Source organism: Ictalurus furcatus, chromosome 7, assembly GCF_023375685.1.
Source record: "Ictalurus furcatus strain D&B chromosome 7, Billie_1.0, whole genome shotgun sequence".
Lineage (NCBI taxonomy): Eukaryota > Metazoa > Chordata > Actinopteri > Siluriformes > Ictaluridae > Ictalurus > Ictalurus furcatus.
The window spans coordinates 30,182,938-30,201,875 of NC_071261.1; the positions used below are offsets into that span (position 1 = coordinate 30,182,938).

The 18,938-nt window shown below is 37.0% G+C and overlaps 1 protein-coding gene across 1 annotated transcript; it reads right to left on the reverse strand.

Annotated features, from left to right (window-relative positions):
- Nucleotides 1-7,032: 7,032 nt before the first annotated feature.
- foxf2a (forkhead box F2a) lies at nucleotides 7,033-12,469 on the reverse strand. The gene is made up of 2 exons (XM_053629748.1): nucleotides 10,847-12,469; nucleotides 7,033-7,565 (listed from the first exon to the last, which is right to left on the reverse strand). Exons 1-2 carry the CDS (start codon nucleotides 11,829-11,831, stop codon nucleotides 7,375-7,377), a joined length of 1,176 nt encoding a protein of 391 aa, XP_053485723.1. The 5' UTR covers nucleotides 11,832-12,469; the 3' UTR covers nucleotides 7,033-7,374.
- Nucleotides 12,470-18,938: the final 6,469 nt, after the last annotated feature.

Below are 18,938 nucleotides of genomic sequence, written 5' to 3' on the forward strand. Positions count from 1 at the left end.
TGAAAAGTCACAGCAACAGACAATGAAACTGCTGAAAAAAGTTTGATTTAAACATAATCCACATTTTTAAATGTTTTGTCCAAACAAGCTGTCCTTTCGCACAATGTATGATGTTAGTCCATGGCCACAGGCATGAGTCCTTATTCCCTTTATATATATATTTGATAAGATTAGATTACATTAGATTCAACTGTATTGTTATTGAGTAATAAAGTAGGCCTATTATTAAGTACAAAGCCAACAAAATGCATGTATATGGTAAATGGTTTGCAATTATATAGCACCTTTTAACCTTAGTGGTTCTATAAAGCTTTACACTGTTTCTCATTCACACACCAATGGCAGAGCTGCCATGCAAGACACTAGCCTGCCATCAGGAGCAACTTGGGGTTCTGTGTCTTGCCCAAGGACACTTCGGCATGTGGAGGCATGTGGGCCAGGGATCAAACTGCCATCCCTGTGATTAGTGGACAACCCGCTCTACCACCTGAACCACACCTGCCCGTGAATATAGGGTTAGTGTTACCTCTGATTTTTATGTAACTCTGAGTACATCAGGTGCTAGGAAAATGTATTGCCACATCATACATTTGTTATTGAATTAATAGTGAGTGTTGTCTAATGTTTTTAAATTTTTTTATTTTTTTTGTCGTTTCTTTATATTTGACCACTAGGGGTGCTAAAAATGACGATTCATGATTTAATTTAGAACATTAAAATCAAAGTTTTTATGTTAACATTATTATAAACTACTACATAAATGCATTTACATGCTGATGAACTTTATATGTATAAGAAAAGTTTTACACAAATACACTCACCGCCCACTTTATCCAATCAGCCAATCATGGGCAAAGGCTCATCAACACTGGGCAGTTGACGATTATTAAAAAATAATAATGAATCACCTGGTCTTTTTCCAGTCTTCAGTTTGTGCCCATGATAGCCTTAGATTCCTGTTCTTGGTTGACAGGAGTGGATCCTGAAGCGGTCTTCTGTTGCTGTAAACCCATCCACTATGTTTTGTGCATTCTGAAATGCTTTCCTGCTCACCACAGTTGTAAAGAGTGATTATATGAGTTACTATATCCTTCCTGTCAGCTCAGACCAGTCTGGTCATTCTCCTCTGATCTCTCTCATGAACAAAGCGTTTCCGCCCACAGAACTGTTGCTTTTTGCACCATTCTGTGTAAACTCTAGAGACTGTTGTGTGCCTCAAACGAATAAATAAATAAAACATTGTTGTTTTAATACAATAAGAAACCTGTATGGCCTTACAGTAAAGGTTTCCCCCACATGTTTTATTCTGTGTTCACAATCACAGTTTATGATTTTCACTCTTGTTCCACATGGACATTGGAACACGTTTCCCAGACATGCTCTAATGTCATGACTGACCATTAGGGGCGCTATAAATGGAAATTCATATAACTTCTCAACAGCATTGATGTTGGAAATTAAACTTTGGAAATGTTCTCTGCCACATGTCCTATTTATAACATTATTAACTGGACAACTTATAAAACAAAATTTAATAGGCAATATGAAGAGACTGCACTAAATTGCACACAATTTATCCAGAACATGGCACTGCAACATACCAATTCACATTTAGACCTGGAAAAACTGAGGAGTTGTTGTTGTTGTTGTTGTTGTTGTTGTTGTTGTTGTTGTTGTTGTTCTTCTTCTTCTTCTTCTTCTTCGTCTTCTTCTTCATCTTGTTGTTCTTCTTGTTCTCCTTCTTGTTGTTGTTGTTCTCCTTCTTGTTGTTGTTGTTCTTCTTGTTCTCCTTCTTGTTGTTCTTCTTCTTCTTGTTTTACTTATTATTATTCTTGGTCTTCTTCTTCTTCTTGGTCTTCTTCTTCTTCTATTTCCTTTGACTACTTCTTCAGTAGCTTTTTAAAATTTATTAATTACACTTACTATTTTACACTACAATATTTGTTTTTACTCTTCTTTTTTTTTTAAGCTTTCCTTGCACACACGCCTGGGTACTGGTTATAAAAATAAAAAATCATAAATCAGCCTGCTGTGTTTATAATGTATACTGTCTAATAAATATAGTTCAGGACCTGTATGACAGGTTGAGTTTATGAATTTATATTTATTTGTGATTAGCCGTGGTGGAAAGAGTCACCCACACTGACCTGAGTAAAAGTAGTGCTACTGAGTAATAATTCGTGTGAGTAAATATAGTAAGTAAGAAAAGCCATCGAATAAAAAAAAATAAATAAATACTTGAGTAAATTATTTTTTATATGTGTACAGTTGACACTGCTTCTCAGAATATTTTCTATATACGTATGATGAGTTTATTTTTGAACAGTTGTTAACTAGCCAAGTGAGCTATGCTGAAATGAACACCACTATATACCAGTATATAAAGAACGGTCATTCTTTTCTGATTCCGTTGAGGTTTCAGTAGCTTGCTATGTTTGTTAGCTAGCTAGCTAGCTCATGTTAATTCATACAAGTGTCTCGCAACATAGTTAGCTGTCTAGCGAAGATGCCCCTTACACATTATCCCGAGCATTACCTATAGGCTGTAGTAATATTTAACACCACAGACATCACTACCGAGCATCGAGGTGACATTTTAAGTTTAGTTCAGAGCGTTTGTACTGTAAGGCATGAAAAGATCTGGCTAGGTAGTCTAGCTAACTCAGCTAGCTGAAGGCTAACCTGTCCAGGTTTCCGCAGTTTAGATATTGCAAAATACTGATATCTCCAAAGGTTTTGACTCACGTAATTTGCAGATAATTATCTTTCTCTTTCATTTGAATTATTTTAAACTGAAGAAGGATGCTCATGAGATCTTTTACTCATGTACTTTTTTTTTTTTTTTTTCAATGAAAAAAATACCATTCCAGTGAATCATACACTCAAGGACTGTAATGAGAGTGCATGTAGTTTGTTACTTTCCACCCCTGGTGATTGGTATCCTCTCCTTTCAAAATGTTTTAAGAAAGTTGCTTCACTAAACCACAAGATGGAGCTGGAACTCTATGAACAGTTTATTCCCCAGACTGCTTATTATGCTCAAGGTCAGCGTGGTCATGAAAGGTCTTTTTTTATTGCTATAAATATGCTCTTTACATTCCAATGAGTCTATATGAGAAGTTAAATAAAATATATTTTAATAGTTAATAGTGGATAAACAATCCATTGCATTATTCATTTGATTGCAAAAATGATTAAATAAAACATTTATTTAATATATATGTTATATAAAATAAACCCCCCCCCCCCCCCCCAATTTAAGCTGTATGGTCTTATTAATTAACCAGGACCAGAACAGCCAGAAACCTTGGGGTAACTTCCGATGACCACTTGAACTTTACAGACCACATTTCAACAACTGCACGGGCCTGTAGGTTCATTCTGTACAACATCAAGACAATCAGACCTTATATCACTGAACATTCCACACAGCTACTAGTCTACGCCCATGTTATCTCAAAACTGGACCACTGCAAAGCACTACTCTCGGGCCTCCCAGCCAGCTCCATCAAACCCCTTCAGATAATTCAGAATGCAGCCGTACGCCTCTTCTTCAACCAGCCCAAGAGAACCCATGTCACACCCCTCTTCATCTCCCTCTACTGGCCTCCTGTAGCTGCCCGCATCAAATTCAAGGTCTTGATGCTCACCTACAAGATCTTATCTGGAACAGCACCCTCCTACCTCAACACTCTCCTTGAAGTTTATGTTCCGTCACTCAACCTGTGATCAGTTAACGACCGATGCCTGGTATAGTACCTACTCAGCATGGCTCAAGGTCCCTTTCCAGAACCTTCACACTGACAGTCCCTCACCGGTGGAATGAACTTCCAACCTCAATCTGGACTGCAGAATCTGTCCCTATCTTTAAAAAAAAAAAAACGACTAAAGACCCACCTCTTCTGTGAACACTTACCTAACCCCTAACTTGTCCCTAGTACAAAATAAAAATAAATAAATAAATAAATCTATACTTACACCTCTGCACTGTGCACTTTTCTCTTCTAGCACTCTTTTATTTTTTTTAAAAAAAAAAAAAAAAAAAACACCTTGCATGGTAGCACTACTTGTATTGTTCTCTACTTGACATATCGCCTTGCAGGTATTTCCTCATTTGTACTTCTTGTTTTAATAGCAAATGTAATTAACCAATTAACAATTGCAGCCAGTACCAAAGTGCAACAAACTCTGGCCAGCATTTACACTACAACAAACCAATTCATAATTCAAATAGTCAAAGCTATTATTTATTTTTTATTTATTTATTTATTTTTTGTCGTTTGCTTTTTCTTTCTTTTATGAAATGATCTTCATTCAACCACAAGATGGAGCTGAAGCTCCATAAACTGCTTATTCTTCCCAGTATCGACGTCATCATCAAGAGGCCTATACTGTATTTATTTTTAAACATGTAAACATTATACTGATCATAGCTCGTGCATTTCCCAAGAACATTATTAGCTGTTTTTAGACTTGGTGTCATGTATATCTCTATTTAATTTAGAATATTAGAATGTTTGTCTGTTTGTTTGTTTGTTTGTTTGCCCCATTCACATTGTTAGGACTTTATAAATGAAAGTATAGTAATGTGCTCACAGTTGTGACCATTTGCAATTTGATCCGAGTTATAGATATGATTATTTCTATAATTAGTTCTATGATCTACGATCAGATGCATTCTCAGCGGTGTTTTTGTCAGGCATCCTACAAATGAAGAACTGAAAACTTTTTCCTGAAGAACTTTGGAGAGACAAAACACAAACCTGCTCTTATTTTTTGCCTTGAGGATTGCTTTTGTGTCTGGTGTATAGACTATATATTTATATACTTTTATATATAAATGTGAGCTACGCTGATGTATTTGGGATTTCTTTAGGTTTTGTTGGTGCATAATTATATATTAACATTTATTACCATATGCATTAAATATCGTAGTTTAAGTGTCAGTAATACATGGTTAAAGGCTGATAGCTGTGCTAATGGGTGATGAATATGGAAGAGCTTTCATCCCAATACACAATACGTTTTGTAAAGCAGTTGTGTTTTACTTACTGATTACTGTTTACTAATGTGTTTTGCCGCCATGCTTTTGGATATATCCTTCTTGGTCGTTTCATTGTGTATTGATTAAATCAGGGGTTTTCAAACTTTCAGAAGTCAGGGAATCGCTTTAACTGTTACAATGAATGAATGAATAATCCAGTGACTCACTCAGTACAGAGTTATATACTATTCAATATCAGATTCTCTATTTTGGTATGTACAGTAGTATGTTGGCTATTTATTTGTAGACATCGGATTTTATTTTTTAAACTCTTAAACGTTGTACTCACAGAAAACATTTGAATTAAAACTCAATCGCGTTCATTATTTATAAGCCTACGTGTTATTGATGTTTGGATTCTATTGGGTGTGACAGTAAAACAGTCTAATACCTAGGATAGAAGAGCTCGATAATATATAAATCTGATCTCAGATCCTAATTTGAGAGCCATGAGATTAAACTATACATTCAGACCAGTTACAAACACGAATTATGAGCTGTTTTATCACTGATAGTTAAACCGGGATCCAAACAGAGACCCAAGCAGGATTACAGTTAGTCTGGTTTGCATAAAACTGAAGCAGTTGTCAGACAGAGCCTCCATGCATAAAACAGAACAAGAAGAAGAGTGGAAAAAACACCCCAGAATCCTCCAGGCTAACGTTTTGAGCAAAGATCTAATGCTATATGTTGCTTGTATGCAACGATTAGTTATTCAGATATAATGTATGATGTAATTCAGCCAGTGGGAATAAGGCGCCGCCATGACGTATTTTATTGGCATCCCTTTTGTTATAATAATATCCCGTGCAAAAATAATAATGACGAGCCAAAAGACATTCCGAAAAGAAGAATTAGGCCTAATAAAATAAATATGGCACAAACAAATTGAGAAATCGACGATTAAGAAAAATAAATAAATAAATGTGCTCATGTGGAATGTTAAATATCCATTCATTTATTTTTGTGTATATTTATTTACATATGCGTTTAATGATATTTATTTATTTATTTATTCATTAATTAATTTATTTATTTATTTAAATATCTATAGATATAGATATATCTATTAAAAACGCACAGGCGTTTAGGCGGGTTTTTTTTTGTTTGTTTGTTTGTTTTGTTTTGTTTTTGGTTTTTTTTGTTTTGTTTTGTTTTGTTTTTTTTTACAGCACCTAAATTATAAAATTCTAATTGCCAATAACTATTTAGTAAATTATACTGTTCATTTAGGCCGATCACAGGAACACTAAGTTCAATGGATACAACCTGGATGCGACGTGAAGGCACTTAAAAAAAAAAATAATAAAGTTTTTGAAAAAAAGAAGTTTTTCGCAAATAAAGCATAAGAATCTGCGTAAATTCAGCATGCAAACAGCGAAAATGTGGTTTATTTGAAGCCTATCAGTGTTTCTTTGTTTCCTTCTTCAGAGGAAGAGGAGTTAATGTCCCAGACAAGTTTAAAGATTTCAAACCCCGCCGATCATCTCGAATTAAACAAAGTTTTAAAGACCATTCATATCATTAAACCGTGTTTTCTTTCTTTCTTTTTTGCTTTTTCTTTCTTTCATTCTTTATTTATTTATTTATTTATTTATTTATTTTAGAATATATAGCTTTTATTGAACTGTACATCAACGCAGGGAAATTTCCCGACAGCACCTGCGGGTTGTGTAATCACACTGTTGGACTAAAATAAGTGCAGTCGCTGATTATCTTTTACAGGCGTATGCATTTCCAGCTGGAGAAAAAAAAAAACTAAACAAACAAACAATAAGAATTCAATATATATCAAATGACACTTAGGGTTTTCAAGAAACCTATAAATTGTTTTAAGTAGACTGAGAAAGCAGAAAAATGTGCTCCCTCTTTTTTTCTTTCTTTTTTTTTTTTTTGTTTATGTCTTCCTTCTTTTTATAGTGCTACATTATATGACACGTGTAGTGAGAAGTTTGGAAAACTTGAAATAAAGAAATAAAGTGAAATCATCAGGGTTCCTTAGTTCTTACGAGTGAGCAGCATTTCCGCCAGTATCTTTGGTGTGTGTGTGTGTGTGTGTGTGTGTGTGTGTGTGTGTGTGTAAAGTCAACACTGTATAGGTTTATGTAAATCCTAAACGGGCCTATTATTGTTTCCTTCCCACTCTTCATAATTTACATTTCATAAGTCCATTCAGAATCTTTGCATCTTCAACACTATTTCCGGGACTTTGGAAACAGGACCTATAGCCTATATACATATACATATACATATACATACATATACATACATATTAGGCTCCACTTTTTTCCGTCTCTGGTGTGTCTGTGTGTCTCTGTCCTGTTTTTGGTCTACATTACACACGGCTTGATGTCTTGACAGATTCCTTGGTGGTGTAGTTGATGATGATGATGGTGGTGGTGATGATGGTAGTAAGATCCTCCAGCACTCGGGTGAAAAGATGCGATGCCATTAAAGTTCAACACAAAGTCTTTCCTGTCGCACACTGGAGAAGAGTGAGACTGATACCGAGGGATTCCCACTGCAATAATAATAATAATAATAATAATAATAATAAAAACACTTAACCACTTTACTCACGTCTATGTTATTAGAAGTGTCTTTATTTCAATATTTTGCATTAAATATTGCAATGCGACGTTGCACGCATAAATAGAGCGATTTTACAGCTCTTTCTTGTCGCTGTGATGGTACTATGTTAAGTAGCCCATGTACAGACTATTCTATTTAACAAGGTGCATGTGAATGAACTTTTAGAGAATTGGTGCTTAAAGTACCTTAAAATTATATTTTTCAAAGGTTTTCAGGTAAAATAAACAAACCACCCTAGCGACAAAAGTACCTTTATTTCTGATTTTAATTCAACATATATTATTTATTTATTTATTTATTTATTTATTTATTTTAAGTATGATGAAGTATTGTATTGTTAGGCTGAAAAATCCAAACCAGAGTCATGAGACCTCAAAGGATTTCACTACAGAGTCCAAAATGTTTCAGATAGTTTCAGAACTTAGCAGGATTATAAACTATTAGGTTTCAATATGCCTTTTAAAAAATAAAATAAAGTCGTTTTGCTTGTTATCTAATGTCAATAGTTTCAGTGCATTGACAAATAAACATCATGACGTGATGCCACACTTGATCACGTGCCTTCAATTAAATACACGTCAAGCTAGCATAGGGTGCACTAACATTCGACTCATAGTTATGTAAATGATATAAATATATTTATGTATTTATACGGCTGAGTACACGGCTGAGTCCACGTTCCACTGTGAGGTGTTGGGTATGGGCATAAAAGACCATACAAGCCCATGTTATTTGCACCAGCCAGGTTTTGCTAGCCAACCAGTATAAACCAGTTAGGATCAGCAAGGAATTCGTGACGTACTTTTATTATTTTTTTTTTATATATATATACATGTTTTTAAATTGTGTGACAATGTCGACATTGTTCGTTATTCGTTACCGAGAACTCTGCTGTATCTCAAAACTTATTGCGTCATAATTTGGTAATTTGGTGGCTCGTGCGTTCAGGTCTCAAAACTATAGAACGAAGAAAATTAACAGGATTTTAGATTATCTCTGTGTTTATTTATTTTTCCCTTTTTATGCATCATAATCATAAATCTCAATTTACACCAAGTTAATAATAATAATAACAAGAACAACAACAACAACAACAATAATAATAATAATAATAATAATAATAATATCACTTTTTTATCAATTTAAAATTTTGAAAGTTGCCATTCTGTTACTTTTTATTTTTATTTATTTTATTTTATTTTTTCAATTTAATTTCTATACATTAAATAAATGTACTACCAATTTACAGCATATAATAGGATATAAATGTATTCAATTATTCAACTTATTTGACAAGTTGGAATTAAATCAGTGTTTGACTTGGACTCACTGGATTGTAAATCAACACCATGTAAGTTGTGTGGTCGTATGATAAATATTTTTTAATTGATATCGCAATACTGATATGATATTGCAGAATACCTTGAAATCTTCCTGAACCCTCAGTGTGTGCTGTGATCATGCGGGTTTTTTTCTCAGATGTTTCTATGCAGTGTTTGATTGATGATATATAGACAAATTGAAATAGCTTTTACTAAAAACAACACCATTTAAAAAAAAAATGACACAATGTTTTATGTATGAATCGCAATATGATATTTTGTCTATATCATGCAGCCATGTACGGTCCAGACTGGATCATATGTGATGGTTCAGTGCACGGCGGTATGTTTTTGTTTGACTCTACAAGGTTTATCTGGCTTTACCAGCCCTCACTTTCATAAAACAACATTCCAGGTGATTGGCAGCTCTTATTTGGCATTAAGGAGCTCAGAAGCAGGGCCTCCGGAGTGCACACCAGTGCCTGTGTCTCTAAATAGTTCAAATATCCCCCACATTAATTTGGACAGGACCCTAAGCCAGCAGAGAGCCCCATCACCCCATCCACCAACCACCACCCACCTAGGAGGTCAAATCCTTTTCAGCTTGCCCTGCTGCTGGGCTTTTAGTCTCAAATTTGCTTGGTAAAAGCAGTGTTTTCTTAACCCTGAGGGCTGGGGGTTAATAAAGGATGGTGAAGAAGGCTGTTATCAAAAAATATCAAAGCGCTCACTAAGTGGTCCTAGCAATGCTGTCATTAGGTGAGCAAATTTGATCACAATACGCATTCCTATTTTTTTTCTCCCCCATTCACGTTTGTCTAAGAGGTCTCGATTGATAAGTAAAACCTTATCTGATAATTTGTCCATGTATACGATGCTGATTTCTTATGAATATCTGAGTAATCCTCAAATTAATACATCAGTTAAGTCTAGGAGCAAAAAAAAAAAAAAAAAAAAAAAAAAAAAAGGTTTTGTAGGCCGTGTGTGTGTTAAATTTTCAGCTCAGGAGCTAACACCAGGCCACAAGCCCTTTGAGACCTAATGTCGTGTTTTTATTAGAACCGTAACACACACACACACACACACACACACGCACACACGCACACACACACACACACACACGCGCGCGCGAAATAATTCTTAAAGCTTTGATTTAAAAACTCAACGTTTTTCTTGCCTAATTTACCACATTAAAGTGTGGTTTCACGTTTGCAAGTTTAATTCGTGTGGGTTTAAACTGAAAACAAAAACAAAAACAAAAAAAAAACAAACAAAAAAAAAAACACTCTAAGCTTCCTAAGGATTTTTGCTGTGTATGGTTTAAAGTAATGCTGAATCCGAGGATCAGATTAACATTAAAATTTGAAATGGAAATATTGCAACTGTGTGTGAAATTAGACGGGGTTTTTTTTGTAGTTGTTGTTGTTTTGTTTTTTGTTTTTTTGTTTTTTGGACGAACAACGCGTTCTTTGGTTGATGAAATAAACAAATAAATTACTAAATAAATAAATAAATAAATAAATGCGTATTAGATAATGATCACGTTTATTTATAAATAAATCCTAGCATCCCTAATTGGTCTACATAGGGTTTTTTGTTTGTTTGTTTGGTTGGTTGTTTGTTTGTTTGTTTTATATCCAGTGACACACAATGGAAAGTCCCTGGAATGGAAAGTTCACCATCAAATGAACAAATGAAAAAAAAAATGCTTATTAAAACAATATGAAATAAATTCTGATAATAATTGAAAATATAGTCTACGCTGTGGGAGTGCTAACACTTTCTACACTATGTGTGTTAATGTAGATTTGCAGAACTGTACGAAAGCTAAAACAGGACATTTTGTTCAGTCCTACACTAGGGCATTTCGTGCGTAGTAAAACTCTACCTGAGATATCTGCTGCGTCTCTGGCTCCGTGGTGCAGGTAGCTCTGTTCGAGGGCGTATGGTGCCACACCCGAGTGTAAACCGGAGGATGAGGATGATGTCGGGCTGCCTGCAGCCAGAGGAGACTGCTTGATGTAGGGCGACACGGCGGATGTAGGCCAGTGCGCGGTGGCGGCGGTGGTATACGGTGAAGGACACTCCAGAGGTCCACTCATGGCCGGCGGTGAATGAAGCGGACTGCTGCCGCTTCCGGTGCTGTTGCCGTTGTTGTCGTGCGCGTAGTCGCCGCCGCTCGAGGTGACCTGGCACGCAGGGGACATGTACGCAGAGCTCGCACTCGGTACGTGATGAGCCGCGGCGCCGAGTCCGTCATAAGCGCCGCTTGCCATGGCGTCCAGGTTGTAGCCGCCGGCGTGGCACGCGAGCGGCGCCGGTGGCGGCTGGAAGTCGAAGTTCTGCGGCAGCACGGAGGCGCCGAAGCCGAGCCCGTTCATCATACGGTACATGGGCTTGAGAGTTTGGCACTTTCTACGGAAACCGCGTGGGCGCCTACGAAACGAACCTTCTTCGAACATGAACTCGCTACCGGGGTCGATGGTCCAGTAGTGACCCTTACCGGGCCGCCCAAGGCCCTTGGGCAGCTTGATGAAACACTCGTTGAGAGATAAGTTGTGCCTTACAGAGTTTTTCCAGCCTTGATACGAGCCGCGGAAAAACGGGAAACGGGCCTGCAGGAACTGGTAGATCTCGCTTAGAGTCAGGCGTTTGGTCGGCGAGCTTTGGATAGCCATTACGATGAGGGCGATGTAGGAGTAGGGTGGCTTCTCGGGGCGTCTCATGCCTGAGTTGGACTTTTTGCTTTTGGAAGCGTTTGCACCAGTGGTGCTCTCCAGAACCGTGCGCGAGCTCTGGAGCCCGGAGTGCACGGGGCTCGAGCGCAGAGAAGGCGGAGGGTCCAGTTGCTGCTGTACGGTTTCGGTAGTCATCCCTGCGCCCGTGTCAAAATAGCAATTTAGTTAAAAAAAAAAAACAAACAAAAAGTGATAATATTATAAGGATTCCAAACTGTTTTTTATATCAGTCGCGCGCTGAAAGCTAGAGAATTTTTACGCATCTGAAAGTGAGTTAGATAAGTCTCGAGCTGGGATATTTTTTTCTTCAATCCACGGCACGAGCAGCACTAAGTGTCGCCGAGGCAGCGACTCATGCTTGGTCTCCCGGTGGCCATCGCGATGACTGAATCCTTAAAGAGAAGGAAACCCTCTCACGCATCTGAGCTGTGCGGCCAAACAAAACGAGACCACCTATCAATTTGTAAATCTCTCTCTCTCTCTCTCTCTCTCTCTCCCCACTACAGAGACCCACCCCACTCTTCCTCCCTGTCTGGCCTGCGTCCATCTATCAGAGCAGCAGGAGTTTGTGCAGAGTCATAGCACATGAGCCCGATACACGCGATCACGCCGTTCATCACGGACCTCTCCGACGTTTCAGTCAACAGCGCCACACGCCAGACCGCGGTAATTAATCACCGGCGCTTTTCCCACTCTCGGATACAAGCGTCAAAGATAAAGTGAGGCTGGGATAATAAAAACGATTCTCATGGAGTAACCGGTTTGGATTTGCAGGATGCACGACATTTTATCTCAGAAATATTAGTTTATAGTAATAATTAAATAAATAAATAAATAAATAAATAAATAAATAAATATTTAAAAAATCATTTTTTTTTCGTTTCATAGTTGCACATATATACGGAGAATATCACATCATATTGTAGTTCCTTTGCTGTAAATTAAGATTGGTATATATCTCGATAGATATATGTAATGCAAGCACCATGTGAGTACATCATTTTGACCAATACTGTGCATCGATGCGTATAAATACATTTCTATTCCTCTCAATACCAATAATCTCTCATCTGGAGTTACTGATTGATAAGAGGATGTCACACCTGTGTGTTATATTACTGGAAACATTTAAGGGGTGTTTAATGTGCTCATTTGCACAGCCTGTTTCAGTCTTTTTTTTAATTATAAGCCAAATATTAAATGATGAAAAAATAGTAATAATAATAATAATAAGAAGAAGAAGAAGAAGAAGAAGAAGAAGAAGAAGAAGAAGCTATATAATAATATATTGTGCAGCATCAGGTATCAGCGCGTATTTGCTTGTGATGAATGAGTCTGATTGAACACACAACTAATTTAACACTCAGCAATCATATAGATAACACTAAACGTTAGCTATTGCTGGTTGAAGATATACACGGTGTAATTTGTGAACTGTTAGCTTACATATCTCGAGTTAAAGGAGAGGAGATAATGCGGCTCAGCTTGAACATCCGTTTCAGAAATGCATGGATGTGTGTGTGTGTGTGTGTGTGTGTGTGTGTGTGTGTGTGTGTGTGTGTGTGTGTGTGTGTGTGTGTGTGTGTGTAAAGGGCTGTTCTGTATAAATGACTTGGACATTTGAGTGGAAGCAGGCTTTTTCCATCAGGCCGCTCCGAGTCTGGATGCCACACACAGTGCGGTTTCAGTTTACCAGCACGAGTCGGGGATCCCTGGAGAACCGAGCTAATTAATTGTAGAAAGTGAGTTTAATTATTAGCCTATCGAACTAGACTGAGCCTGGAAATAAAATAATAATAATAATAATAATAATAATAATAATAATAACAACAACAACAACAACAACAACAACAAAGGCCGACACTTTGTATAAGGTCTCGATTGATCTAAAACAGAGCAACCTATAGTAATTAATTTATTCACATAACCGTCATTAAGCGTCTTGTTAGATCCTGCTATTGTTGAAGGGTACTAAATGAAAAAAATAAAATAAAATAAATAAAAAAAATAAAAAAATTATAATAAATTGCCGACATGTTCATATAAAAGACCTATATACATATACATACATATAAATTATGTGCGTATAAATATAAATAACAATGAAAACGTGTGTTTGTGTTTTAATTACATCCGTCTTGCAATTTTGCTATTGGATTGCAAGGTACCGCCAAAAATAAATAAATAAATAAACAAACAAACAAACAAACAAGCATGATAATTGTCCGACATGTTGATAGAAGGTTACATTGTCCATCTATATACATTTGCAACACCAAACTTGTAATTTTACTATTGTATTATCGAACTAAATAAATAAATAAACATGATAAGTTCCCGACCTTGAAGGCCTAAATTGTCCATATACATTTGTTACACCAGTCTTGCAATTTTGCTATTGTATTGCATTGCCCAAATAAATAAATAAATGAATAAATAAATAAATAAACTTTCCGACATAGAAGGCGCCTAAAGGGTCCAAATAAACCAGAGTAACCGAAAGTAATAAAATGTGTCCCCTTACTCAACTCTGGCTATTGTATTATAAGATTAAAATTTAAAACAAAACAAAAAAAAAAAAGCCGTCACAGACAGTGATTACTAAATCTGTGCGTTGTACAAAAAAAATAGAGAATAATAAAATTGTTTCATGGTTACTGGACAGTTGGAAATGCGCAAAAACACCCCCCGTGGTTCTACTTTCAAAGCCGTTTTGCTTTCATCAAAGGAGCCGAAAAAAAGCAACGTGAAGATAAAATCAACTCTCACCATAACAATAAAGGTAAAGAATAATAATATCCACCGAATTTCCGGCAACATCAAACCTAATATCCCTGCTGCGTTCAGGATGCGCGACCGCCTTAAAGGAAGCTTTGCTCGGCGCAAAGAAAGAAAAAGAAAAAACCCAACACTTAAAAAAAAAAAAAAAAAACATACTTGAAAGACTTTTGAAAAGGTTAACTCTATAAGACCACGATGTTGGGAACACATTGTTATGATACCAGAAGCTGTGCCTGGATTCTTCTTTTATTTTATTTTATTTTTGGTGACCCATTTGTCTAAAATTAGCCTTACAGCAGCTTTAAACTTCTATTTACCTCTGAAGACGGGTTGTAGAATAGTGAACTCGCAGCGTTTGCGTTCTCAAGGCGGATATTTGTAGTCCTAGACAGAAAACATAGGCTACTCAATACGGAATTGTGTGTCCGCTCTCAGGGAAGAAAAAAGGAAAAAAAAAAATCAACACTGAATTGAGAGAGGCGCCTATGATGGACTTGTCCTCCACTTTCCCCTTCTCACTCTGTTTATAATGGGAAATAAACAAATAAATATCTCGATTAGTTGAATTGTGACAGATTACATTTGTGCTTTGCTTCAAATAAACTCAGTGCATATATGTTTTTACATTTAAAAAAAGTTATTTACGAAAAAAAATATGTAGCTTATGTTCAGCAATATGTTCAGCAAGTAGCCTAATAATCTATACTTTTAAATAAATATGTTGTCGTAGCCCCATTTCCGCTTCCAACTCCTTGTTTAAAATGATTAATAGGCTAAGGCTCACCCCATATTTCCCGGCTCAGTGGAATAATCCACTTCCGGCGCATAAACATAAATGATATTCTGTTGACTGATTGAAGACTTCTTTATAAGAGGAGCTGCGTATTAGAGATGCTTAAATGTTGGCTTAATATCGGTTAGACTGGATAGAGAGATTATATCTGTAGGTTTTTTGTCTGTGTATATTTTTTACTCTCAGGGGGGGACAAAGAGTACTAAAATGTACCTTTCCTTGTCACTTAATTGGTACGTATAGCCTATATTTTGTTCCTTTAACAGGTAAAGTGACCAGGTAAGTTGGAAGAATTTGATTTAGAAGCATTTATTTTCAGACCTGAGTCTGTGGAGGTGAAAGCCAAAACGTATGTCAGTAAGTCTTTGCAGTGGAAGAACAGAAGGGCCTGGTAGAAATAACATGACTTAATACATGTGACGTCATAGAATGGGTGTGGTCGGCATCAAAAAAGGAAGTTAATGAGAGTGTAATGATAGACGAGTAATCCTGGTAATAACAATAATAATAATAATAATTATAATAAAAACAGTAAATAAAAGGAAAGGAATGTTTTTTTTTGCTCCTGTCATGTTAAATGGTGCTGTTAAAACAGCCTACCTGTAGGCTGCAGCATTGACTCTCCGTGACGGCCGCATGGTCACCTGTAACAACCAGTCACGTGGTGTAGTTTTTTTTGCCAACACCACTCACCTGCGTGTCTTTTGCTTGGTTTTGTAGACGCATAACCCTGCTTACAATGCTCATAAAGGTTATCTTAGCTTATACACTACTACCACCACTACTACTACTGCTATTACTACTACTAGTACTACTACCACTACTACTAGTAGTACTACTACCACTACTACTACTACTACTACTTCTACTACCACCACCACTACTACTACTACTACTACTACCACCACTACTACTACTGCTAGTACTACTACTACCACTAAAACTACTACTACTACTACTACTACTACTACCACCACTACTACTACTACTACTACTACTACTACTACCACCACTACTACTACTACCACTACCACCACCACTACTACTACTACTATTACTACTACTACTACCACCACTACTACTACTACTACTACTACCACTACTACTACTACCACCACTACTACTACTACTACTACCACTACTACTACTACCACCACTACTACTACTACTACTACCACCACCACTACTACTACTACTACTACTACCACTACTACTACTACCACCACTACTACTATTACTACTACTACTACTACCACTACTACTACCACCACTACCACTACTACTACCACTACTACTACTACTACTACTACTACTACTATTACTAAAACTACTACTACTAACACCACTACTACTATTACTACTACTACTACTACTACCACTACTACTACCACTACTACTACTAATACTGCAACTACTACTACTACTACTACTACTACCACCACTACCACTAACACTACCACCAATACTACCACTACTACTACCACTACCACTACTACTATTACTACCACTGCCACTACTACTACAACTACTACTACTATCACCACTACTACTACTACTACTACTGCCACTACCTCTACTACAACTACTACTACTACTACCACCACTACTACTACTACTACTACTACTACTACAACTAATACTACAACTACTACTACTACTACTACTACTACTACTACTACTACTGCCACTACCACTACTACTACAACTACTACTACTACCACTACTACTACTACTACTACTACTACTACTACTACTACTACTACCATGCAGTTGTAGGTGTGTTACTGTACACAGATGTAGGTGTGCTTAATGTATCCAGGATTAGGTGTGTTAATGTACACAGGTGTAGGTGAGCTTAATGTACACAGGTATAGATGTGTTAATGTAGGTGTAGGTGTGTTAATATACACAGGTGTAGGTGTGTTAATATACACAGGTGTAGGTGAGCTTAATGTACACAGGTGTAGGTGTGTTAGTGTACATAGGTGTAGGTATGTTAGTGTACATAGGTGTAGGTGAGCTTAATGTACACAGGTGTGGGTGTGTTAGTGTACACAGGTGTAGGTATGTTAGTGTACATAGGTGTAGGTGAGCTTAATGTACACAGGTGTGGGTGTGTTATTGTAGGTGTGTTAATGTACACAGGTGTAGGTGAGCTTAATGTACACAGGTGTAGGTGTGTTTATGTAGGTGTAGGTGTGTTAATGTGCACAGGTGTAGGTGTCTTAGTGTACACAGGTGTAGGTGTGTTAATGTACACAGGTGTAGGTGAGCTTAATGTACACAGGTGTAGGTGTGTTTATGTAGGTGTAGGTGTGTTAATGTGCACAGGTGCAGGTATGTTAGTGTACACAGGTGTAGGTGTGTTAATGTACACAGGTATAGGTGTGTTAGTGTACACAGGTGTAGGTGTGTTAGTGTACATTGGTGTAAGTGTGTTAGTGTACACACGTGTAGGTATGTTAGTGTACAGAGGTGTAGGTGTGTCAGTGTACACAGGTGTAGGTATGTTAGTGTACACTGGTGTAGGTGTGTCAGTGTACACAGGTGTAGTTGAGCTCAATGTACACAGGTGTAGGTGTGTTAGTGTACACAGGTGTAGGTGTGTTAGTGTACGTAGGTGTAGTTGAGCTCAATGTACACAGGTGTAGGTGTGTTAGTGTACACAGGTGTAGGTGTGTTAGTGTACGTAGGTGTAGTTGAGCTCAATGTACACAAGTGTAGCTGTGTTAGTGTACACAGGTGTAGGTGTGTTAGTGTACGTAGGTGAGCTTAATGTACACTGGTGTAGATGTGTTAGTGTACACAGGTGTAGGTGTGTTAGTGTACGTAGGTGAGCTTAATGTACACTGGTGTAGATGTGTTAGTGTACACAGGTGTAGGTGTGTCAGTGTACACAGGTGTAGGTGTGTTAGTGTACATAGGTGAGCTTAATGTACACAGGTGTAGGTGTGTTAGTGCACACTGGTGTAGGTGTGTCAGTATACACAGGTGTAGTTGAGCTCAATGTACACAGGTGTATGTGTGTTTGTGTACACAGGTGTAGGTGAGCTTAATGTACACAGGTGTAGGTGTGTTAATGTACACAGGTGTAGGTGAGCTTAATGTACACAGGTGTAGGTGTGTTAATGTACACAGGTGTAGGTGTGTTAATGTACACAGGTGTAGGTGTGTTAATGTACACAGGTGTAGGTGTGTTAATGTACACAGGTGTAGGTGTGATTAATTTACACATAATAACATCTGCCTGTCTGTCTATCTACTTATTTATTATATTACATGCATTTATATTATAGCCTATATTATATATTTTATCTGTCTGTCTGTCTGTCTGTCTGTCTGTCTGTGTGTCTGTCTTTGTGTCTGTCTGTCTATCTACTTATTTATTATATTACATACATTTATATTATAGCCTATATTCTCTCTCTCTCTCTCTCTCTCTCTCTCTCTATCTATCTATCTATCTCTCTCTCTCTCTCTCTCTCTCTCTCTCTCTCTCTATCTATCTATCTATCTACATATCTTTTAGGTTTATTTTCCTTCTTGTTTGAGTTGACTATCGAATAAATCATTACAGAATCTGTTGTTTTAAAATACTCATCTGAAATAGACCTTGTTTATCTTCATATTTCCTAGTAAAATGATAAAAGTCGCATATGCATTTATTT